This window comes from Anas platyrhynchos, chromosome 1 (assembly GCF_047663525.1).
Source record: "Anas platyrhynchos isolate ZD024472 breed Pekin duck chromosome 1, IASCAAS_PekinDuck_T2T, whole genome shotgun sequence".
In the NCBI taxonomy this organism is placed as follows: Eukaryota; Metazoa; Chordata; class Aves; order Anseriformes; family Anatidae; genus Anas; species Anas platyrhynchos.
Window position 1 is genome coordinate 80,117,407 of NC_092587.1, and position 25,910 is coordinate 80,143,316.

Here is a 25,910-nt window from a genome sequence, read left to right on the forward strand (position 1 = left end):
ATGGGCAAAACAACTCTGTTCTGTGTTTGCATATACAAGTTCTAAACTCTGCCCTGCCAGTAGCAGACTTGCTCAGGAGAAGGTAGAGCATGTGCCAAGGCAGAGTTTGTACTTGGTGGCTGTGACCAACAGATAAGCTTTAGTCAAAGGCAAGGGAGGACTGGGATATGTTCAACAGTTCTCTGGCAAACAGCTACACTTAAAGAACTTTACCAAGAGCAATTGACAAGGATTTACTGCTGAGAGGGGTTGAGAGGCTACAGTGTCAATCACGCTGCATTCCTCTCTGGAGCCTGCTTCAAGAGCAGGAATACAGGAGCTTGCAGGAAGGATGTATGAGATATGGCTGTCACAGCATGTACACTTGCACCTTATACCCCAAAGCTGCCTGGGTCCTACTCAGCAGAAAGTGCTGGGGACCATGAGGAGAGAGCAGTGGAGGAGATAGAAAGTTTGTACATTGTCGATGGCAGAAATGGTATCCTTGTGGGCTAAGCCTGCAGTTCATCAACAACTGGCACAATGACAGCAAGGTCAGGGGTGATGCTTACTTTAATTCTTCTTCCCAGGAATATACCAGATATATAACAGCTCCCCCTCACAGCCCAGCCCCCTCCCAGTGCAGGCACAACAGCTGGACCGTTGTGATCCCTAAGTCCATCCACTCAGGCACAAGACCACACGGGCTCAACTTTAATGGGGGCAGTGTCCTTCTACTGGGGGTATCTGGGGCATCTCCTTCCATTCGGTCCCCAACCTGAAACATTGGGCAAAGGCAGAAGTCATGGTGTGGCAGTTTCTCACTTCTCCTTTACCACAAAATTGTGACTGCCTCCTCTCCTTTCTGAGGAACCATGTGCATGTGGGGAACAGAAGGTAAGGCAAACAAGGAGGGAGCGATCCAGCACCTCCATGGCTATCACCAGACTTGTGTTGGATAGCAGTGCCAGTGGCTCTCTAGGAAGATCCCTAGGATCTGTATAGGCATGTCCCACAGTGCTCTGTGTGTGGGATTATGTCAGGATGAAGCATATGCCATATCAAAATTCTGCTTTATTCTTCCAGAAACAACAGATCCAAACCTGTCCTCACCTCAGGCTGCTACTAACAAGCCATCCTCTCTCTAACTGCTGTTTTTGTCACCCCACAAGACAAAGTATTACATCTTCCCAGCTTCATCTTGCTCCTTTGGCTCCCGGAATTCCCCCTTTCTACCCAGTAATGAAGGTAGCAGGGGCTGGGGACGGACTGAAGCAGTTGTCTGGGTCTAAAGACCCTTGTTAGTGCAAGCCACTATAGCTCTGCATTCTCACCCTACATGATGCAGTCACCATGCTCTCAGTCTTTCCTTCCTCACTCCCATTTTAAGACTGTATCTGCTGTCAGCCAGAGCCTTTCAGCTGCTTTCCTGTCTGAAAAAGCCTAGCTCTACACACCCAGCCACAGGCACCTGGCTGTTCCTCATTCTTGCTGGACATATACTCCCCAATGACTACCGTGCTCCTTCCCACCTCAGATTTCTCACAAGCTCCCCAGACATTCCCTCTCTCCCACCCAAGACCCATCATTTCCTGATGCCACTGTTTGTATCACACAGGGACTTGTTGCCTACCTCAGCTACAGACAGCGCTGTAGTCAGCCAAGGCTCGCTCCTCTGCAAAAGGAAATGAGAAAGACAATTACACATACATGAGTGTGCACAAGAAATAGCGCACAATGACTTTACAAATCACATCCAGAGAACCAGGAATCCAGCTCCCCATCTCAGAGTAGGAGGGGAATCACCAACCCACCTGGCTGGTAGTAATCATAGACTTTGACGGTGGCCGGTTTCAGGTTCTTCATTTCAAATATTTGTTCCAGTTGCAGACTGAAAGTCTGAGATTCATCATTGAGCTTATGAAGATTGAAAGAAATTAGCAAGGAAAGGAAAAATGAAGACATTGCAGCTTTGTCTTCTCTAGCTTGAATGCTTTCCTGTAAAAAATCTCTTTAATCCATCAGAGATTCTGGATTTTAGAAATGGAGTATGTAACAAATAGCAAATGCTAAATGTACAACAATGAAATTAGGCAAGCTTCTTCTGCCCACAGTTCTACTAGTGTTATTTCCCTGTGGCTAGCCCAGCCTTGGCCTTCTCACACAGTTCCTTGTCCTCTAGCCTCTTGCTCTCATTATGCCAAACCTAATGCTGTCATTCCCATTTACCTTGTCCAGATAAATGTAGACCACATCAGCTTTCACTTCTATTTTCTTAATGATGGTTTTGCGCTCCAGCTGGGACAGGAAAGAACAACACAAGTAAATTTGTACTGATGTTGTATTGATGGCACAAGGTAGACCTGGACCCTTTGTGGATCTTTGTCTTTCTCATGTGCAAGGGTTTTATTGTCTCTATCTTCAGTAGTCTCTCCTGGAGCACTCCTTGTGAGCCTCATCTCAAGGATGGACTAAGCTGTCCCTTCTCAGTTAGAGGAATCTCCCACTCTGGGGACAAAAGGCAGTGGATAGTATATAGGACTTAATGCACTGGTCAGCAAAGAGGCACAAGTAAAGACTGTTGTTATCTTATCTCACTAACTGTTAGAATGCTCTTAAATACACCTCTGGGTGTTGTGCAAATAATTCAGCTTTCATCTTCATGTGACATACAAATACTGTTATTTAGCACACCTAACAGAATAGTGTCAGTGGGAGAAGCTGAACCATCCTTGAAATTCCACGGGTGGTCCTTGCAGGACCTTGTATGGAAATGGAGAGATTTTGGTTCAATTTCAACAGTGAAGGGTCACTCCTAATGTAGTTGCCTCATGGCCTAAATGAATAGCTCCCAACAGCAGCAAGCAGGTGGGACCCATTTACCAGAGCCACCCTTTTTCTGATTCCAGACTCCTTACCGACAGCCTGGAGGCTGGAGCCAGGACAAATCCGGACAACAAGGAGACCTCCATGATCACCATGTTGGATGTGACTCTGCTGCCAATGTAGCTGAAGAAGATCACACAGTCAGAGGGTCTGTCTGAGAGAATAGAGCCCCCCCCTTCCCTTTACCACCGTATCTTGTGTACAGGACCCTGAGCCATCTGGGCCTGGGGTCAAGGCAGACAGTTTATCATCTCACAGGAGGTGAGATGCAGGTAGCCAGCACCTTCCCCTTCCACCCCTAACTACTGCCAAATTTACCCTCTGTCCTGCCTGCGTTCAGTCCCTCCATCACAGCCCTGAGGCTTTTCCAGCTGCGCTCCCCAAGCACAGCAAGTCTTGCTGGAGGAGGAAACAACCCTCAGGATTACCTGACAAGGATGCGGACAATGAGGACACGCGTGTTGGCCTGGCTACAGTTGGCCAGCTCTGTGTTGACACGCAGAGTGAAGGTTACAGTGGCCCGTGGGGGAGACTTGTGGTACCTCAGCACTGTCTGCAGTTTGAGGGTCAGGAGGGAAAAGACAGCCCAGGCATGAGTTCATCCTGGTAGAAGAGGCAGAATCCTCCATCTATCATCTCTCCAACACTCGCTCCACCACCTTACCTGAGCAAAAACACAGCTGCTGCCCTGGGCCTGCACCATGAACTGCCCTGGGATCTCTGTCAGCTCCACCTGCTGCACCAGGAGCCGTTTCTGGCGGGTGACTTGGAATGTCTTCCCAAAGCCCCTGTGGGACTTCACCCTCACAAGCGCTTGGCCTGATGTGCTGAAGGTCCTTGCTGCATATTTTGCTAAAGCTTGCAGGGCAACAACTGTGTCCTAGGGAGAAAGAGACAGTCACCTCCCTGAAAACATCACCTCTAGCGAGGCCAGGTTGGGACAGGAAAACCTCGAGAAGACTTGCCCTGCCAACCTCAGGAAAAAAAGTATATGGATCTACACGGAGCTACTTGTTACCTGGGTGGAGGCAAAGCCCCCATAGGCATTCTGCTGCTGGGTCAGCCACGCCACAATACCAGCTGCAGTTGTCATGTCACCTGCGTGCACCCGTGGCTTGGAAAGGTACGCCAGGAGCACATAGGCTGTCAGTTCCACATCCACTGACTGAGTGCCAGGCCAGAAGGCTGTGGAAGCTGGGGAGCTTGGTTTGGGGCTCCAGTGTATTTGTCCTCCTGCAGAAAGAAAAGGAGTGTGCAGGCTATCTGGAGAGAAGGGAACAGAGGGTTCTGGACACAGAAAGCAAGCAGTAGAGGGCTTTCAGAGCTCCTTCTGCTCCTCCACTCTCAGGCCAGTATCGCTTTGTTAAGCTGGTTCTCCAGAATTTTATCCAGTCCTAGCACACAGGTTTCTACCCCCTCCCTCAATAAGATCTTTAAATCCTCCAGGCTGAGGAAAATAAGGGTGATAAGGTGTGAGGGTGACTTCTGATAAGTCACCCTCACAGCTTGCTAAATAATATATTGCAGTTACCATGATGCAGTTCCTGGACAAATACAAGAATAGCAGGTGCATTTATTTTTCCCTCTTGCATAGGTTAGCATATTCCACATTTATCAGCTCTGGCTAGGCAACATGCATGGGTACATTGCTCCAATCCCAGCAGATGAACAAGAGCTATTACTGCAACAAGCAGCCAGCACCTACCTGATTTGATGGCCTGTTCCTCCAACTTGTATAGCAGCTCCTGGGTTGTCTCATAGTCTCCAGCCAGGGCAAAAGCATAGGCCAGAACAGCTTCTGTGTAGATGCTGGTGACATTGTGAACTGCCTGCTGCAGGCAGTGGAGGGTACTCTGCATCATCTTGCCCTGCATTGGTAGAAGATGTGCTAAACACTGGCAGGGGCAAAGCAGAGGTCAGGCTCCCTCTGGGACTATGTCTTGCTGGTGTAGCTCCAGAGAAACCCACAAAATTATCACCCTCTCTTGCATAAAAAAGGCAGTGCAGCCCCATTGTGTGCTGGAAACTATGGCCACCAAACACTATTGCTCCACTATTGCTCCATGCTAGTGCTACAACACTGTCTCTTATGAGGAATTACTTCAGTTTCACCAAACATTGTCTCCCTCTTAGCAGCCCTTGATGTGTTCCTGGCCTGGAGAATGTCGACATTATGAGCTTTTTCCCCATAGCAGGGTGCAGGCATGGGAGAATAAGGGAGAGCAGGAGACAGCTGGTCTATGCTCACCTTCAGTGGCTGACCCAGCTCCAGCAGTGCTGCAGCGACATATGCTCCCAAGGAGATTTCATCATCCACACTGCCCTGTGAAGGGAATCCATTGCCAGAGACAAACTGTGAGGAATCACCAGTCACCAGAGACCCCTTGCTGGTGAGGGATTCCATCTGTTCAGAGGCACAGCCCTGCACCTGGAGCCTCTCGTAAGCACGGTCTCCACGGCTCTCATGTGTGTCATTCTGACACCCCAGGACCTGAAGCACCTTTCACTCTCTAAGGAGTGTTTCAAAGGCTCATGACATGACTTCCCAGAAGGAAAGGCATTCTTTATTCTGTCTCTACCCCATACCCTGCTCTCTTTAAGTCTAGTTGCATGACTTGCATGAGTGACTTTCCAGGATCGGTTGTGATCCTATGACCCTTTGCTGCCACAACACCTGCCCAGCCATTCCCCAGCTGTGCTGCCTGAATTGTCTCTCATTTACCTTTATAGAAGAATGAAAGAAACTCCCTTTGGTGGCAAAGCAGCCGCTGGGGAGTTGATTTTGCTCTAGCCAGCGTAAGGCATCCTGGATGTTCTTATCATCTACATAGATGTATTTCTTGGCTTGGCCAAAACTCTTGACTACAAAAGCTGTCAGCCTAGGAAGAGATGAGTTGTGAGAGAAATAGAAACACAAAAAGACAAAAAGAAAGCAAAAAAAAAAAGAAAGCCTGGTGCTTGTTTTTGAAGTTAACACTGACATATCAGGGTGCTTAAAAAGACTCTTACACGCAGAAAAGGAAAAAAAAAAAAGGATCTCTCATATGCAAAAGCAAACTAAAAGTGGAAATGGTCTCTGGGACCCAAGAAGCTTCTCTTCTTCAGCCTGGGTCCACACAGTGATGTACTGCTTTACCCAGTCATTTCACAAGTGAAAAACCTCTACCCCTTCTACTTTGCCTCTTGCATCTCATCTCCCTTGAACACCTAGACGCAATCTTGAATACCCCATTTCCTTCATTTCTTCATTTCTCCCAGCCCAGCCATCACAGTGCCAATGCAGTTCATGCAAACTCTCCCAAGCAAAACCCTCCATGGGAAAAATGACTTTTCATTGCCCTTCCCTGATCTTCCTCCAGTCAGTATTTGCCCCTCTTGGCTTGCTGGGGTTCCACAAGTAGAATCTCTTGCTCTGTTTGGGGCAGCAGCAGGACCACAGAAAGAAAAAAAAAAAAGGATCTCCTTGCCCCTGAGACCATATCTTTGTGTTCCACTTTCCCAGAAACTCTGCTGCCCTGCCTCATACCTTTTTCAAGTGTCTCAATCCCTCAATCTGTATCCATGTTAAACAGCTCCTCAGGGGCTCCATCCAAAACAAGGAACACGCATCCTATCAGCTCTTCTCAGACATATTAGCTGCTCTGGCCCAGACAGGACAAATTAGGAGCAAGGGATGTTCCCACTGCTTACCAAGTGTTCCCTTCCCCATCCTGCTCCCCAAAGACACTGTAGGAGCCATCTCTATGCTTATAAAGGAGTTGTGCCTGGTACCCTAGGGAAATACAAACAGTGATTAATATAGTACAGTAATAGAGAAAGGCCAGTACTGTCAGAATAACTGCAAGGAAGAGAGCGATTGGCAGATTAGACATGGAGGAAAGCAGAGGAGCAAGGTGGATCTCTTGAACTTACCATTGTGCAGGAGTCCCGTTGCCCTCTCCTTGATTTCAGGGGTCATCTGCCTCGTCTTCTCCAGGTACTGCAGCACATAGACAATGGGGGCAAACAGCACCATGTTCTGCTCCCCACAGCCATGGGGCAACTGCACCAGGCGGTCCAGGTTCTGTAACACAAGCCCCATGAGGTCACCTATGCAACAATATAAGAAACAAAGAAAGTCTGAGTATGATTTCAGATGCTTCTCAGCCAGGCCCTGGATAATAGTGTGTTAACTCAGCAAAGGAGAAAGAAGAAAATGGAAAGAAACAACTGAGTATAGGATGAAGGTGACTATTCTTCATCTTCCCAGTCTGGGGGGGATGCAATACAGGATGACCACACTGTGGAGTCTCTGAGGAACTTTTCCAGTGTGAAGGGCTCCAACATTGTAAAGGGCTTTGAGCAGGGCTATAGTTGCTCAGGTTGTGTCATACAGACAGACAAATATAGAAGTACTTAGGAGAAGATTGAGATGTCTCAGGTCTTCTTTGAGGAATTATGGCAGGCCTGGTTTCATACCAGTACGAACATGGGGACAAAGGAGCACAGTGCAAAGAAACATATTGAAAACATTTGTCTGGTCCCAGTGGCCTCTCCAAATAATCCTTTTGTGACTTTGTAATGCTGAGAAGGATTTCTTCTCTCCAGCAGCTTTTATTGTACCATTGAAACTTAGCAGGGGATGAGATGGTTATGAATTTTGCTGATTGTATCTACACCGAACTAGCCAAGATCCCAAAGTCCCAGATAAAATTTGGCCCCAAGGCTCTGCTACAAAGTCCTAGCCAGAAAAATTAGGATTATTCTCCTCTGCAACCTACTTTTCTCATGAAAATCTAAGTGTATATCCAAAAAAAATTTGAAACCATGTTATTGGCAAACCTTGCAGGGCATTGAAACTTATTGTTTTCTCTTTCGAGCAGTGTCATTTCAAATGGCTCCCCTGACATCATTACCAAGTTAAGCCCTGCTCATCTGTAACATCGGTCAGTGAGTTCACAATAGAAATGGCTTACCTGAGATGGAAATTGAAGCTCTGGCAGATCCTTTTACTACATTATCCGGGAGGTGAAGGGGCACAGGATCTTCAGCCATGTTTCCTGATAATAACAGGGTTAAGGTACAGCATGAAAAATCAAACCAAAAGTATCTAACCAGAGCGACAAAATCAGAACAAATAAGTGGGACACTGCCTACATCCTGCTCATGCAGAGTGTTCTCTATAATCTGTCCCAGTCGTCACACCAAGCTCCACTGCTTGGAAACTTTTCAGATTAGAAGTGACTTGAGAGCTTATGGCAAGGGCAAGGGCACACTAAGCTTCACAACTCAATTCACCGTGCTTCACAAGTTCCACGAGGATCCTCGTTGATCATCACTTGGCAGGAGGACATCCTGCAGAGGCTTGTAGTGCTGCAGGGTTAGGGTGGTAAGGCAGGAGCTTCTCTCTCTTGAGTGACTATCATGCTCCAGGAACACCCAGAGGCTACATTGTGGGAAGGAGGCTACAGAGCACGATTTTGCCACCTAACTCAGTAACAAATTCAACAGGGAAGGAAGTGTGGAAATAATATTCCCTGTCCTTTTCTATCCTAATAAGAAATTAAATTTCCTGTGTGGAAAAAAAAAACCAAAAACAAAAACATTTGAAAAAAAAATCTTTCATAAGCCCTCCCGCAGTTCAGTCCTACTTTCAGGTCTAGTTTTGTCTTCTTCAGCCTGGACAAGGCTCCTGGAAGACCTTACAACAGGCTTTCAGTAACTAGAGGGGGCCTACAAGAAAGCTCAATAGAGACTCTTTATCAGGGAGTTTGGTGATAGGACTAGAGAAATGGTTTTTAACTAAAAATGGGTAGATTTAGATTAGATACTTGGAAGAGATTCTTTAAGATAAGAGTCTTGAGGTACTGGGATAGGTTGCCTACAGAAACTGTGGATGCCCCATCCCTGGAAGTGTTCAAGGCAAGGTTGGATGGGGCTTTGAGCAACCTGTTCTAGTGGAAGGTGTCCCAGCCCATGGCAGGGCAGTTAGAATTAAGTGATCTTTAAGGTCCCTTCCAACCCAAAACATTCTATGATTCTAGTTATTTCAGGCTGCAGGACCTGAATAATATCCAGGTCTAGTTATTTCAAACTGTCCACGTACCTCCTCTTGGGCACAGAATGGAGCTGTAAGACTTCTCCACTAGCACACCTTCTGGCTGCCATGGCAGGAACATAAATATGAGACAGAAGAAACAAGATTACACACAAAATTCCCAAACAGCAGTAAAATTGCAGAGCAGGTCTGAATTCAACTTTTAGTTCCCACGCTCTCAGGGACTCCTCCTCACCTTTGGCAGGGCTGCACTGAAACTGTCTGCTTCACTGATCAAGAAAGCAAAAGCAAGTCTGAGGGACAGGACTCTAGTCAGCGAGCAGATACAAAAGCTCATGTATGGTTGGTCATTGAGCAGGAGAACGTATAGGGAGAACCATAGGTACGGCATACAAATACAGCTCAAAAAAGAGTAGTGCAAGAAAGGTATAGGCCTGGCTAGGTCTTGGGGGGAACAGAGTAAACCAAGCCCAGGCCTTGGTATGTTAATGCTGGACAAAAAAAAAAAAAAAAAAAAAAAAAAAAAAAAAAAAAAAAAGAGAGAGAAAACTGTTTAGCCCGGCTCAGTCTCCTTTCACCTGGGGCAAGGACATTCAGGGAGAGAAGTGAGCCTGCTCTTATACTGACCCGAACCAGCAAGTGTTTGACCAGAACATGCCTCCGCCTCGTGGTAGCTGGCAGGGGCTTCCTGTCCCCACAGCGTGGTGTGGTGTCCAGTACCTCAGTCCTGATTGTGATATTCAGAGTCCCTAGCAAATAAATTGAACAGTCTGTTTCTTATGTCCGTAGCCAAACAGAGTCAACTTGCTTTAACTGACAGTGGTCTGAGGTGCTTCAGGGGGCTGAGCCTCCCAGCTTCAGTGGCCAGTAAAGATGGGCCAGTCAGCGCCGATGGTTTGTCCAGACACTCTAAGTATGAGGGGGCTAGGTTGTGCCTCACCAACAGTGACCTTAGTACTCTACATGTGACTATAGTGTGAGAAGGTTTGGCAGCCCCTTGGACCCCAGTGACCCCTTCCCGTTGCACATGAAGCACAGCACCAGCTATACTGGGTTCTCCCAGTCACATACATGCAGCCTGTTCCTCCCATGCTGGTTCTACACCTCTATCCCCAAGAGTTCTCCACGTTACCCATTCAGTTCCCACCCTCTCTGATAAGCCTATCTAAGAAGGGAGAAAGAAAGCAACCATGATGGTTTGCATTCTTGTACCACTAAAAATAAGCTTTGGGATCCAGGGAAGGCAAGGCTCTGCCAGCTTTTCTGGACCTCCCACTCCCTTGCAGATCTTTCTGAGGGCTCCCCACCACTGCTCCCGTTCTGATTGCCACACCCAGCTGGCTTGCTGTCATATTCCACGCGAAGGTCTTGGACTCTTCTGCGCAGAGGCACTCTCTGTCCCTGCAGGTCCGGCACAGCTCCACCTGGAAGTCTGGGGATTTAGCCAGGGATACCTGTATCTAAAAGAGTGCCAACGAAGGAGAATGACTGGGCAACTGGGGAGAGATGGTGTGGTACATTTGCTGTAAAACTGGAAGGCATGATAGGCCTGTCCCATACAGTGTTTGCTGTGGCACAAGCACATACCTGTATGCACTGCTGCAGGTAGTTGAAAACAGTAGCCTTCAGCGTGAAGGTCTCTCCTTGTATCACAGAATATGGCAAAGTCACATCCACAAACACAGGTTGTACTGTTCTGAGACTTGTGGTCGGGGCAAGTCCAAACCCCCTCCCAGCCAAGCAGAATGTCTTGACTTTCCACTCAGCGACAGCAGCAGGCGCTGTGACTGGGATGCTCCTGCTCCCGTTGGAGCTGAGAGGAAAAGAGCACTTGCATAAGGAAGTCTGTCCCACCCCACTGCAATAGGAAGAGCTCAGGACACCAGGTCAGGGATGCTGTGCAGATCCTCAGACTGAGATCAACCTCTGCCCTCTCATCAATTACTCCCACTCGAGTGGCTCAGGGTAAGACAGATATCAGAAATCTGTTCCTTAAAGCCATAATTGCTGCTTAAATGCTTCCAGTGATTAAGTTATACCCTCTTCCTGAGCAAGACACTCAGTCAACAGCATAATGTCGAGGAAAGCAGAAGTACCACATTCGCCTGTGTGCTGATTCATCAGTCCCAATCCAAGCATTGTGGCAACAAAGGTTATACATTTAGACAGTGTGCCCACTAAACTGGGAAATCAGTAGAGTGTACACCACTGTGTGAGGAGAGGATACTTGGTGGTTTGATCATGAACATTGCTGTTTTCTAAGCATGACTAAGCAGACTAAAGTTTTGCTCCTTGAAGTCTGCTAGTCCTTCATTCTGATGCACTTTAAGTGCAGGGAAGAGCCATAAGATTTACATGCAGACCTCTCTTTACGCCTATGGATGGCTTTTTTGAACAGATACAAGTCAGCCAAAACTCAATAACAAAGGGTTCATCCCTCTGTCCATTTGTAAAGTCTAGCATCACTTACCCAACAGAGAACAGATTCCAGATCCAAGTTTCAGGCAAATAGTGGTGAAATCTTCCTTGGGTTGTTAATTGGGTTTGTTCCTTGGTCATTCTCCTGTATTCCATAGAAGGACCCCCTGAAAGAAAGAATAACGTTCCCACAAGAGTGGAAGAAGTGAGCCCTGACAATGATTGACGGCCAAGCACTGGGACAAGAGGCAAAGCAAGCAGTAACAGATGTGAGTCAGGCAGAGCAATACACAAGGGAGTGAGCTGAGTTGGTAGGAGGGGGAAAATAGGAAGGAGAAGAAAATGGTAACAGGAAGATCAGTTTGCAGTGAGCGGGCTGTGGCTATAAATTTTGAGTCTTGGCTAGGCAAAGCCTCTTCCCAATCTGACCCAAAATTGGTGTTAAAGAGACTATGGACCTCTAGAGGGCCCTTTTAAACCAACATTTCTGTAATTCTGGGAGTAACAATATTCCGTTTGCTTGTCTGCAGAAAACGCAGAGACCTCTGCAAACAATAGTAGTTTCAATATCAGCAGGCAGATAAGGCAGCTTGGTATAATCACCTAGTGCAAAGTGAGACATTAAGGAAGAAGGTGACAGTTCCTGCAGCCACAGGTGGGAACACAAGCCAGAACACAGCACAGTTTGTGGTGTAATGAAAGGGAGATACTCCCCTTCAGTAACCACTGGGTTTGTCTGTGCCCAGAAAGGGAATGCCATCCTCTAATGTCAGGGAACATGCAGGTAGGGGAATTTTTCAAAGCTTTTAAAAAAGTGACCTATTTGTTCCTGCTGAGGTCTGACAGACCTGGCAGTGAGGCTGTGGCAGCAGCATCTGTTACACCTCAGCATGTTAACATCCACCACCAGCAAACCCCAGCGATCAGAAAGCTCTTCCATCTATGTGATCTCAGGTCCTGGCACAGGTATAGTCTGAAAGTTCAGCTCACCCATTGTTGGCTTCCTACCTGCCCGATGAGAGCATTGAGTTGGCTTCCTGATTGCAAGGTTTGAGAAGATTTTTAGACCCATGTTCTGTTGGAGAAAGAAGGAGGGGAGGGGAAAAAGAAAAGCAGCTGTGAGTGGGGAAGGGCAGCCACTCTTCCTCAAAATGACTCTGAAAACCATCACTTTTAGGACAGCCAGCTGCCCAGACAGTCCAGGTCAACACTGGCCTGAATGGACAACATGCCTGGTTCCTTCTTTCTCAGAAGGACTCTAAACAAGTGTTTCACTGGGGAAAGACAGAGATGATTACCCAGAAGAGGTTGAAGATGTCAGGCTGAAAGGAATGCTGCAGTTTCCCTTGCAGCAGAGGTGACGTGGAGTGGGGCTGAACACAGTGATCTGGATACTCTTCAACTTGGGCAGGGTACCCATGTCTGTAGATAGCAGGGAACAAGCCATAGACCTACGAAAACTCACAGGCAGGGGAGAATCAGGCCAGGAGCAGATATCTCCAAATGCTTCACTACAACCTCCCCAACATACAGCCTGCCATCTTTCTAAGGCAGACCCCACATATTACTTTCACTCCTCCTCCACACAAAGACCCCCTCACCCTTTAGCCTCAGCCCTGCCTGTATTTGCCCAGCTCATATATCATGTCCATTTTTTGTTGGTGGTTGTTTTTATGTTTTTGTGGTGTTTGTTTGTTTGTTTCTTTGTTTATCTGGCTGCACAGACACTCACCATTTGGCTTGTCAGCTCACTCTCTGGTCTCACAAGGAACATGTTTTCATCCACGGCCTGTACTGCACACACGGAGCCGGGGGCTGCCTGCAGCCGGAGCTGCGCTGTTGACTCTGGGTGGGCTTCTTTAGCCAGGAAACCTACTTTGACCTTGAGCAGCACACCAAGAAAGGAAATATAAAAAAGAGAAAAAGAGGGGTAAGGAGGCTGACAGACACAAGGCGCAGACAGAAAGAGGGAGCTCAATTAACATCCTCCCGGCTCAACCTCTGCTACAAATAGAAGTCACTGCTAAATGGAAGATCCCAGTCCCTGGGCATTGTGCTCCAGACATCCCCTTCCTCTCTTCTCCCCAGTTCTCTGAACGATTTGAGTGTTTTCTTTCCATAGCCTGCTGACTCCAGCTTGTCAGCTGTCCCTCAGCTCTCGGTGTGAGTCTCACCTCATTTTCAAAGCACAAGGCAACATCAAAGCGGATGCTATCTGCTGTTATCCCTCCACCGGGGAAGATAGCGTACACCACTAAAGAAGGTGACGGGGTGAAGTCAGCAGTGAAGGTCAGAGGGATGGAGAAGGAGCCCTTCAACACTGAGGAAGGAAAAGAAAAGTGTTTCCATCACAGCCCCACTGAGACCTTCTTCTGGTCTCCTTTTTTCTGCTTTATAATCCCACAGTATCAAACTAATTCCTTCTGTTTTTCTCTCTGTTCTCTCCTTCTGTTCTTTAACCCTGTGTGTTCCATCTCCACACGGTTCCTCCCAGTCTCTCCTCCCTTCATTGTTTCACTCACTCTGTCTCTTTGTCCTCTCCCAGCTGATATAATTGCTTCCTTGTCTCCATCCACCCTGTTTGTTGACTGCCCAGGAGCTGTAGCTTCAGGGAGTTCAGGAGAAACTCCACTAACTTTCCCCATCCAACCTAGGAACCCACCAGGCCCAACTGTTCAGTCAGGCCACTGCAGACTTACTGTTCAGCTTCCCAACCTGGACGCTCCTCTGTCCCCTGACAACAATGCCAGCCTTCCCAGTGACCTGAGGGAAGAGGACACTGGGTGAGCAGACTGCTGTCTGTCACCAGGGCACACTCACGCTTGCCCTGTGTGCATCTTGCACTCTTAAGCAACCACAGAAATAAACTGTGGGTCCAATCCAAGGTGACCCAGGTGAGAAGGGTGAGCTCTATGCAGGGGTAGAGTTCCCCGAGTTCTCCAAGAACAAGCCCATATCATCATCCCTCCCCACCTCAGTTCTCTACTACCTTCACTCACATAATATGCAAAACCTATCCGGCTGGTGTCTTCTCCCAGGTCATCCCGACTGAGTGTGAAGGTCACCTGGACACTCTGCTTTAGTCCACAGGGCAGTGTTCCTGTGAGTGGGTGTATGTCCAGGAAGCTTTTCGTTGTGACATGGAAGGGTTGCAGGTGATGGTAAGCATTTGTGTAACTGACACCAGTTTTCCAGGGTGCATGTGTGAGATCTTCCAGCGTAAACCTTCCCTGAGAGGAGATCAGAGACATACGGAAATCAGGACATGGGAGTTGCACACTTCAGTGCTTTGTTAGGTTAGGATGTCATTAGCTTGGTTTGGGAAAAGCCATTGCTTGACACCTTCCCCGTGGCTCTACACCAACAGAACTGTGTGGGGAACCCAGGACCAAGCTGTCAGGGGGCTGCAGGCAGGAGCGGGGAGCACTGGCAGAGTTTGATGCTTTTCACTCTCCTGTGTGCAGGGGTAAGATTTACCTCCAAAAAGACTGAGGAGCTGTTCCAGGCAGTTGTGTCCAGGTTGAAGGATGCTCTTCCATTGCCATCCGTGATATACATTTTGATAAGCCGACGCCTCATGAACTTTATTATGAGATAAACTTTTCTGTTTTTCATACCATTTCCATGGTGATCCTGAAGCTTAATCTGGGGACAGTAGGGAAGGACAGAAAAGCCAAAGTCAGATGTCAGTCACAGTGTCATAGCCAAACCTTCCTTCCTCTGTCAAGCATACTCCTTCTTGTTTAGGTGGCCTTGGCTTCAGTCTGGCCCCAGGAAGATAGCAGACCTGTAAAACTCCCTCATCTGTAAAGTTAAGCTGAGGGTGGTTTTATCCTCCCCAAAAGCAGCAAGTAACTAGACCATAAGGAGCTCAGCTCCTAGCCAACAGCTGAGAAATTCCAGCAAAAATCACTCAGTGCTCTCAACAGAAGCCAGAAGTGTAATCACACCAGGGAATCTGAAATGCAGAAACTGGAGCCATGCTGCACCTATCAAGTAATGTGACACAATGAAAGGAAAACTGCTCTGAGGAACAGAAAATGGTTTGGGTCAGAAAAATTTGCTAGACGCTAAATTCATTGGTAAATGATGGGGAGGGAAGAAGTATGGGAAAAGTCACCTTCCCCCTGTAGGGTACTCCGGGGATGTAGTAAGCATTTGGTGTTTCAAACACTGCCCGTGCAGCTGTCCTGGAAATGAGGATTTGGCTGGAGGAGTTGATTTGGACCCCTGTTGGAATGCAGAGTACAAGGGATGCAAGATCATTATCAGAGGTGACTACCGTACCCTAGTTTAATCTCACTTTGTTATGCCCAGGCCTTCTGACTGAAGCATCTCAAAATTCCCAGTACGAGTATATTTAATGTACAGAGGCTGTTTCCGTGGCAGCTCATTCCTTAGCTAAGGTGTTTCTAAGCCCCTTTTTGGCCTCATGGACCAAGCTCCCAGACACTACTCACCTGCCTGCTGCTGGCAGAGCAGCTCTCTGCAGATGCAGTGAGCTCCTCAAGCAGGAGCACCAAATCCTGTGATGGCCCCAGCAGTGTGGAGGAGAGGAGGAGGTGTGCCTGCTCTGACCTTCACACCCCAGGTACAGACACTCTCATCCTTGTACCATCTCTACACCAAATGACTGTAAGCAGACCTTATGGGTACCTGTGCCTGCCTCCAGAAGAGAAGCTTCTGCATAGATTTTGCTGTCCTCCTCACTAGGAGCCAGATTAAACACCGACGTGCTTACAGAAGGTGTGAAGCACCCCTTGCTCACTGTCTGCAATGGGAAATGGTAGATATTTGAGGCTGGGGAGAAGTGAAGGAGTTAGAAGTACACAATATTAATCATTCTGTCATAACTTGATCGCAACAAGTAATAATGCAGACTCAGTCAGATAGAAAGTGTTCACATTTTAAAATTGGTATTTGCTATTTTATATGTATACATGCATGTAATTCATATTGTAGAAATATAAAACAAATCACCATAGTTGCATGAAGTGTGCAATGTTGGTAACTTTCCAGCTTTAGCAGAAAACTGAAGGTTGCACTAACTGGATCACAAAGGAGGTATATTAGTATTTCAAGAGATCTGACTAGGAAAACTGCAGAATCAAATGAATCTACAGAATCAAAGTAACTTATCGTTTTCAGAGCTGGAAGATTACAACTACCATATGTCCTGATGACAAATCATAAAACATGAAAAGTTTTAATCATACATGCAGATACGAAGAGTCCAGTTATGACATGTTTTGTTAAGGATGAAAAGAGTGAAATAAGGTGGAAAAAAAAAAGTCAGTACATGATTTGGCTGTGGAAATAACTGTCTACACTGTACGTTGGTAACCTTATGCATCTCCAGGGTAAGTTCACCTTAACATGGTATTTTGCACCCGAGAATTTTTGCACCTGTTGTTTCTTGCACTATATCAATTCCTGGGTATTTATGCTTCTTTACAGAAAAGAACTGAACTTTAAGGTCTGCATGTGATTTCCTCTCTTCTATTCCCTATCCTTAATAAACAAATTCACAAAGAACTTCTAGGGGTAAAGGTATCTCAGTTGGTCAGGGTAACCATAACTGCATTAACTGAATAAAAATGTTTACAGATTAGTCTACAGGTAGAGGTTGGCAAACCTTCCTAAGTAGCAGCTCATTCCATTCTCTCAGGCATTGTCACGCGTTGTCATATGTGGTGCTCTTCCACCAACCACGTATCCCCCAGGATTTTACTCACCTGACCACTGTATTCTCTACAAATATCCTTGCTGACATTTTGAAGACGCCTCCTCGCCTTCTGGCACAAAGTCACCCTCATGGTCCCTTGCACTGCTTTCCCATAGTGGTACCTGCAGGGAAAGCACCAGATGAGCTGCCAAGCAGAGACGCTGAGGAGAATTTTGTGGTTTGCTGAGCACATTGCTACACACAGGTGGGCTTCCTGATGCCCGTCTTCATTCAGTTTGTAAGCAAGCAGGCACAAACAAAAACACAGTACAGAGTATATTTAGGGAGTGCACAGTCTTGCATCCAACACAGTCAGACACAGAGCCTAGGCAAAAAAAAATGGGACCATGCTTTCCAAAGCTCTCTCACTTCTGGGTGCTTTCTGTTCTGGAACTGCAGGCAGAAGAAAAGAGCTGGCCTGAGTTGTGTGCACACAGCATGGAGCAGAACCAACTGGAGATAATGGCTCGGGTGTGAAAGGAGCAGAAGCCTATGTCCTTGTACACATCAACAAAATGTGCACGATATGACATTAATAGAGCTACGGTATTTCTCCTTCTGGTGATGGCCTTAGCAGCCCCAGCTCATTTGTCTCAGCCCCCACAGCAGACACACCCAAATCAAAAACATTTTCCATTGTCACACTGACTCCTTGGTCACTGTAACTCAGGAGGTGGTGGGATGGTTGGTAGAGCAAGGGCAAAACTCATTTTCTGTGGTTTGAAAAATCTATTGTTTATCCAGCAGGCTTTCTGTGTTGCTTTTAACAGGTCTACTTAGTTGCAGAGGTGGAAGAACCTCTGCAGCAGTACCTGTCAGAGCCTTGGATGAACCAGCAGGCTTTGCAACCTCTTTCCCCTATTCACAGGGTGTTGTTAGAAGCTTCACTGGGGCTTCCCCAATTAATTTGGGAGCTATAGTTAAGCTCCAGACCTTGAACTACATTATAGCTATACCTATGCCAGTGCACTGCTTGTGAGCCTGACGCACTGGCTTGACTTCCAGGATTCACCTCAGTCCTTCCTCCTCACCATGGGTTTATCTTATGATCTGGACTCTTCTTTCCATCATCGGACTCAGACTGGCTCTGCTTCCTTCCTTCCTTCCTTCCTTCCTTCCTTCCTTCCTTCCTTCCCTTTCCTCAACTATAGCACAGCCATGCCCTTGTCAATGTGGACTTTTCCATTGACTGCCTTGCTGACTTTCTGTGCTTCAGCTCCTCTCTGGTCTTCTCTTGCAGAGCAATGTTCCCTAACAGCACCAGTAACAGGAAGACATCCATGAATTACCCTGGTGATGAAGAGTGCTGTGCCGTTTTCTATTAGCAACTTAAATGCTCTGATTTGAAATGTTTTTTTAATAAGAAATGATACCTGTTCAACAGCAAAGAGGCAGCAAAAGTTTTCAGAAAAAAACAGCTCCAAATGTGTCTCTGTTCACCTCCTTTATCTGTCCACAAAGTGCTTTCCAGAGCATTCTCCTTCCTCCTTTGTGCTTACACCTTCTGAGGTCATGCCTGCCTTCACACCCTCATCTGCTCAGTGTTTGCTAATGATTACAGAACTAGAGAAACACTGCTACTAAGAAGGAAATAAGTTCAGCAGCATAAAATAAAATGAGAACCTTGTATTGATCCTTGTACTTCAACAGATCAGTCCCATATCAGATATGCATATTTCCCCATACAAGGTCCACCAAGGCCAGACGGACACAGCTTCCAGAGCAGGGTGTGGCTCAGGTACCTCCATCCCAAGCAAGAACCAAACAGTTAGGCTCTTGTACTATCTATTATTCTTTGAAAGCAATGCTTGTTTTTCACCCCTCTTTAGCCAATTCTCCTTGATGGACTCAAGAGAGTACACGTGTGGAAGAACAGACAAGATGTTGATGAGCTGTTTCCTTTCTCCAGGATTGTCTCCTCACCTGCCACATACACGCAGTGGGAAGGTTTTATCTGAAGCATAAATCTGAACTGGTCCTTCAAAGAAAACATCAAACTTCTGCAACACTGGAACAAAAAACACAAAGTTACTCTGTCAAAGGCAGCAGGCTACCTAGACATGGATCATGAAAGGGAAGAGTTTGTTACCATAAAGCTGGAGTCCTGTAAAGGAGCATGTTCATGAAATAAAAGCTAATTAAAATTTTGAAATTAAAATTACTTTAAAACAGGGAAACTAATGGAAGAATCTCCTTTTTTCCCCCAACCTATGAAGTGCTACAGAGGTCTTAGGTTTATTCTCTCTCTGTGACACTCTAGTAACTCTTGTTACTAGATGCCCTCTCCAGGAATCTCCAGTACAATCTCCCTTGTTGACATTTGTGATATTGCCCACTCTATACATTTTTGTTGAAATCTATCTCGCAGACAGTAAAACTTAGTTTACGGTGTTTGGCTGCATATTGTTATAAGGACAGAAATAAGCAATTCTTCCATCCCATTCTTCATTCTCCATACTCCATCTTACCATGTTCCTCCACCTTAAATGTACTGGACACTTTTGGGTTCACCACATTGATGGTGTAAGTCCCCAGAGAGAGTTCAGTAGCTAACTGGAAAGAGAGATCTGCAATGCCCTGTTTGGGTCTCACATCCAGCCATTGGCCAATGCGGTTTTGGTTTGGGTCCTGCAGTTGGAGGAAAGGAGACAAGAGACAGTCATTAAAAACATCTGCTGTTCTGTTCCCAAAGCCCACTGGATTCAAAGTTTGAGAGACTTCAGAGGCTTTCACAGGATCCTTTTTTGTTTGTTTGTTTTGTTTGTTTGTTTGTTGGCTTTCTTAATGGGAGGTGCTGCAGCAACCTGAACACTGAAACACCAACAGAGATGAGCCCAACATACCAAGGGTTACTCTACATTGTACTGCCCTTGAAAAAGAAAGTGTGAAAGATCCCGATATTTAAAGTCTCCAGTCTTAATATAAGGATAAACTGTAAGAGTTAGCTAAAATCTGGATGGAGCTCCTGAATGTTGAAAGGAATGAACAATTTGTCTCTTCAATGCTTTTTACAATCATGTGGATGCATACACATGTTACACTGACCCTGAGAAAAGTAAGTTGACTCAGTAAGACAACAGCCTAAATATCCCTCCTGAAGTACCTTTCCTCATAACACTTGGGGAGTCCGACACACCCACCTGGATTTCCACCATGGAGTACTGCAAAGCAAACAGATAGCAATGTCAGAAGCTGGCATGATATACCAACCTACATATAGACTTATTTTAGCCCACGTGACAGTCCCAAACATTACAATACATGGAGATTTTTGGTTTTGAAATAATATGGATATATTTGTAAGATGCATTTAGACATATTCAAGCTTTACTCTGTGATCATGAAAGCTACAGTTTGCTATTAAAAAAAAAAAAAGAGAGAGAGAGAGAAAGAGAAAATTAGAGATACTCACAAATACAATCATTCCAAACTCATAAATATTAAAAGACATCAGTTTTGTAATACAAATCCCAGCAAGTAGCAAAACCGCATCATCTATAGGATGAATAAACCCCATAATTTCCTGTAAAGTCCCTGGCTTAGAAAGTAAGGCTTGGGGATAGGTAATGCTGCTGACTGCAGCAGCACATCCAGGCAGGCACAAAGAAGGGCCTCCTGTGTCTATTAACGCTGTCCTTATATCATAGGAACTGTCAGCCAGGAGGCAGTAGTGGTGTAAGGAGAGTGAGGCATAAGGAGGCAGGATCAGGGGACTGGAGAAAGTAACTGGTCTGTAAACAGAAGGCTACATTTGATTCGCATTATTCATCATTCTGAACTTTCATGCAGGTTATCATGGACATGTTTGTTTTCATTGAAACAAACAAAGTGCAGCTTAACTATTTATATAACCAAATCCACTGTCTATGCTAAACAAAACATGCCAGTGACCAGCACCTGTGTTATCACCAACCCACCTAATTCATAAACAAGATATTATGGCTTTAATGTTGCAGTGCACTCAAGCCTCATAATAGCTTTGGTTAAATATGACCTCTTTTGAATTTTCATCACAGCATTATTAACAATTATAATGCTAATTTACTCACACTTACACATAGCCACCAAACATTTATGGCCAATTATCTTCATGAACCAAATGCAGGCATGGAAGCAAAGGTATTGCTTACTCTATTACCTAACTAATATAAGACAGATGCCTTCTGTTTCTGGGCCAGGAAGTGAGTGCGTGATCCTAGGCTCTCATCAATAACCAAAAAAAAGGGGAAATTAAGTCAACACTAAAGAAGCCAGAAGGATCTCTCCCTTCATCTCAGTCTGGACGGATTTGATTTAACGCTCTGCACACTTGTGCCCCTCAGCATTTATCTATCGTGGCATGAATTCCAGTTGGCTCTCCTTAAATTGCTTCAGGACAGAGGAATGTGAGATATTTACAGCCGCTGGCAGCAGGTAAAATTGCTCACTGTAGAGAGATGCTAGTCTTGCAGTTTCCTGGCTAGCACCTATGCAAGTCTCTGGCAACTTCTCACTTCCTTGACTCAGGCAGAACAAGCTGCTGCCAGCAGCAAGTCAGTATAATTCGCTTATACTGCCTTCTCTCTTGTCTCTTTTTATAATCAGTTTGTGTGCATCCTTTCCCATATCAATTAATTTTTCTTAAAATTTTGCAGACATGCTGTGGCTTGCTGCAGACCCCTCCCACCATCCATTAGAGCAACACACTGCACAAAGCTGCAGAACTCAGTTCTGACTGAGCCTGGGCACAGCCCGTCTGGTAACCGTGCCCACAGCCAGCAGCCTGCAGATTCCCTCAGAAGCCAGCTTTTTTTCTGGCAAGGGGAAAGTGCAAGCAGCTTCTGAGCTCCCAACTCAGCTAGCAGGCAGCGCTGGCATGCTCCCCAAACCTCAGCAGCCATACCAGAGATACCACCAGCCAACAACCGTCCTGTCAGAGCGACAATGCAGCTGGGAGACCGAACTCAGCAAGGTTTGGTAACAGGTCAGCGTCTGCTGCCTTGGGTACTGCAGACACACAGACCATGTCTGCAGGCACAGCGTGGGGCTGGCAGAGGAGGCAGACTTGGCAGAGGAAGTCTGGAGACTTCCTTGCATCCACTTAGACAGTCTTTACCTTGCTGTTAACGGGGACAAAGTCTTCAGTCAATGTCACTATCCGAAATTTCACTGAAGGGAGAAAAGGAGAAGAGCATGTTGTAGAGACAGTACATTCAAGGCGGGGCTAAACCTGTGCTTGCCTCAACCCCAAATCTGGGCTCTGCTGGCCCCACGCCTGCCTGCAGCCCCCTCTTGGTGCTCACTCAGCCCTGCTCACTGCTTCTCCCCTCCCCACACACAGCAGGCTGTGGCGTTCCTGCTTTGCTTTTTGACAGATTGTCCCACCCGCTGGCTCCACTCACCCATGGGAGAGGCTGAGGAGGGGGGACACAAAAATCTCGCTTTGTCCCCAGCCTGTGGCTGGAAAGCCTGCTCCTGCAGCCTGTGAGACCACAGCTTCCAGCCCCCTCCCTTCCCTGAAACACAAGCATGAATGGTCTCTGGTGCTCCAGGTGGTGGCAGAGGCCTCCTTGGTCACACACAGCTTCTCCCTCTGTCCCAGCTAGGACTACAAGGCCCAAAACACCAAGCACAGCCCTCGAGGGAAAAGGGGAACAAAATACAGACAGGTCAAGGCAGGGGAGCTGCCAGGGTGCTCCATGCAGAGCCCTCACCTGTCTGTCCTGGCCTATAGATGGCTTTATCCATTTGGATGAAGGTGCCAGTGCCAGTCCTACGAATCAGGACTTGCTTCTCCTCCTTTGCACTGAAATAGTGGCCATTGGAGATCTGCAGCTGGACAGTGCCCACCTCTTGGCTGCCTGCAGGTTTGGGGACCTGGGACAGGGAAGAGAAGTCGCCAGGTTAGCAGGGAGCAGGCGAAGACAAGATGGCATTAGAGCATATGCTCTTCTCGTCGCACATCCTGAACTGTGATGCCTTCTTCTTCCCCACCTTATTCTGAAGGCCAGCACAGTGTGTCCCTTCAGGGGCTTATTAACTCTTACTTGCCAGCACAAAGAAAATAAGGTTGAAAGAAAATATGGCAGATCAGAAAGCCTCGTATTGAGCCTGTGCAAACACTCTGCTGTGCCCTTCCTAGTCCCGAAGCACACTTTACAAGAGAAGCTTAGGGAGATGCAGGTGTGAGGGGAGAGTGCCTGAGCTAAAAGGTCTGCTTCTGCATGCATCACAGTGCACAGATGACATCCTGTCACACTGCATCCTTCTTAGTGGAGAGAATTAGGTAACAGCTGCCATTTGGGTGCTTTTGAGCTCCTCTACCTTCCTCAGTCCTTTGGTGACTGGCCAGGCACCCGTGGTGAACTGTGCCACCAGGGTGGATAGTAAGCTACCCAACAGGAACAATATCATGCAGACAGACAGAGGCAGGGAGGAAAGACACAAAGCTCCCACTAAACACTCTGCCTGACTTTACATTAACTCCTTTCCATGCCCTCTCTCCTCCTGTCCTCCTACTTCTCCATTTCTCTGGCAAGAGGAGTCATGAGCCAAAGGAGCACTTTGGGAGCTGTTAGCTACAGGCTGCTCCCAGAAATGGTCCTTACCTGAAACCTGGAGCACTCAAAGATCCAGTTGTTCCGGACAACCTTGCGGTAGATGCTGATGTTGCCAGAGGCATGCACAAGAGTTAAGGCCACGCGAATAGGCTTCTCCACACCACGCAGGTCCAAGCACACCCTCTGGGAGGAGGGGAAGGGCAGTTCAGCTGGGAGGATAATCAAATACTTCCTGCAGTGGGGAAACAAGACGATCAGCTAGTCTCTTTGCCTTGAGACTAATACTCCATGGTCTGAGGAAGCAGCAGGGTTTACCTCTTTTCCAGGAGCAACTTCTCTGCTTAGGGAGAGGGAGAGGTGATTAACAGTGAGAATGTGCACCTCCCAGTATTGATGGAAAGGTTATAATAAATTTCAGGAGACTACGTGAAAAATGCTTTGAGGTGACCTCACATTATGCTGGTGTGTATGGAATTCTGGAGCATGCTACAGTAGCACAAGGAAGCATTTACAGCAGAGACCATCTCTGCCTCTGTGAAGAAAACTCTTTTTTAAGGGCTTCCCAGTACACAGGGAAAAGGGAACAGTACTATCGGACTGGGATATGGAAAAAGTTTCAAAGTTAAGACTTGGATCCAAAACCAAACTGCTGTATTCACTCAGGAAGTCGCAGCTGTGTAATTCTGATTCCAAAGCTCTCTGTGATTATGGATCTGTTTGACTCCGACATCAGAAGTGCAGGATTCTCTACAGCTTTTACTGCAGCCTCAAGAGAAAAGGATCCACCTTTCTTGCTTCGAGAAGGTTCATCAATTACTTTGGCAGCAGTCTGGTTCCTGCTTAATTATTCTCAGCCCTGCAACCCTAAACCTCTTGCCCTTCTCTTTATCCTACACCTTTCCCTTAAGACTGCCTCAGGCTGCAGACCCATGTTCTTCTAACTCCCACTGACAGTCCTCACGTGGATCTTGCACTGCAGCAACATTCAAAGAAAAAATTCCCACATTTAGAAGGATCCTGTGCTCATATCAGGACTTGTGGCATGCATACCACCCCATATCTATCCCTTATAGGAGATGACTCACAGGGTCCCATACTCTCTCCCTACCGTCCTGGCCCCTCCCTCAGCATTGGACCTGTCAATCACCAGACCTCGAAATGGCACTTACGGTTGTGCCACTATCGCCAGGGTGTAGAGCAGGCAGCTCAGGAGGAAAGGAGTCCACATTTTCTTGGGAGAGCCCCAGAGAGATGGAGAGCAGGTCAGGAGAGAAGATGGAGTGCAGCTTCTCTCCTTCCAAGGTCTCCAAGCCACCTGCTGTTTTTGTCGTTTCTCCCAGGAAGCAGACAAGAAGCCCCAAAGTTTCCTTTCTTCTGCCTCATTCCTATGTTTATAGTGCTCCAGGTACAGGGTTGTACCGTTCAGGATGTTCTCCAGCCAATCCAAGTCCTTTTGGCCTCCAGCCTCTGCTTTCCTACTCCCCTGTGGATGCACTAGCATCATTCAGACAAGTTTACTTTTTATTTTGCTAAGCAACAGCTTGTTTCCTTTTCACTGCACTGCCCCTGCTCCTTGTTCCAGCTGCAGCCTCTATTCCATTGTTTTGCCCTGAGATGGATTGTTGCTCGACCCCTTGGCGTGTGCATTCGGCTGGAGCTCAACTCAAACTCTTGTGGTCATACTGTCCCCAAACCTTTTTCGTCTGCATCTCCCTAAGCAGGTCTCAGTCTTGAAAGGGAGACTGGATTCTGAACACAAAAATTGCATATACATAGTGCTAGGCTTCTTGACACGGTGCTCCCACACCCAGCGGGAGAGCAGAGAGAGAAGGAAAAACTAGAATTCTTATCTCTGCCCTGCAGGCATTTGAGTTTCAACAGGAAATCTTAACTGCAGTGCACTCCAGCTGTATCACACACCTCTGCTTAGTTCAGTCCAGGGCCAACTTCAGCATGCATTCACCAGGAGCTATGGGGTTTGGGCAATAGGCAGGCAGGTCAAAAACTGCATGCCTTGAGTCCTGTGGTTTTCCCCACACCCCAACAGGCTGTGGCTTTCTCTCTACAAAATGGCAACACATGCTATCTGGTTTGGGAGCTTCTTTCTACAGGCCAATTTTAAACCCGTTATCTGCTGTTTATACTGAACTTTTACCCGAGCCACAATTCAAAGGAAAATCTGGTTCTTGAACTACTTCCTAAATTAAGGAAGCTCTTCTATTTTAGTGTAATAGCCATTTCACGTCTATATGATTTATATCATTTTTATATCAAAAAACGGTTTGTCTTCAGGTGCTAAACTGAGATCTTAAACATTTAGGAATAT

At 46.8% G+C, this 25,910-nt stretch overlaps 1 protein-coding gene across 1 annotated transcript; it reads right to left on the minus strand.

Annotated features, from left to right (window-relative positions):
- Window positions 1–14: 14 nt before the first annotated feature.
- LOC101795437 (alpha-2-macroglobulin-like protein 1) lies at window positions 15–25,144 on the minus strand. The gene is made up of 36 exons (XM_038173341.2): window positions 24,754–25,144; window positions 23,633–23,816; window positions 22,739–22,901; window positions 22,141–22,193; window positions 20,186–20,206; window positions 19,514–19,673; window positions 18,969–19,053; window positions 17,056–17,167; window positions 15,977–16,091; window positions 15,441–15,550; window positions 14,798–14,965; window positions 14,320–14,550; window positions 14,020–14,083; window positions 13,495–13,640; window positions 13,053–13,202; window positions 12,619–12,771; window positions 12,329–12,395; window positions 11,373–11,487; window positions 10,490–10,715; window positions 10,236–10,362; window positions 9,530–9,651; window positions 8,951–9,005; window positions 7,821–7,904; window positions 6,778–6,954; window positions 6,556–6,637; window positions 5,588–5,744; window positions 5,114–5,188; window positions 4,571–4,733; window positions 3,884–4,098; window positions 3,530–3,745; window positions 3,294–3,418; window positions 2,898–2,988; window positions 2,209–2,277; window positions 1,794–1,896; window positions 1,613–1,654; window positions 15–757 (listed from the first exon to the last, which is right to left on the minus strand). The coding sequence occupies exons 1-35, from the start codon at window positions 25,086–25,088 to the stop codon at window positions 1,614–1,616; spliced, it is 4,560 nt and encodes a 1,519-aa protein (XP_038029269.2). The 5' UTR covers window positions 25,089–25,144; the 3' UTR covers window positions 15–757; window position 1,613.
- Between the last annotated feature and the right edge of the window lie 766 nt (window positions 25,145–25,910).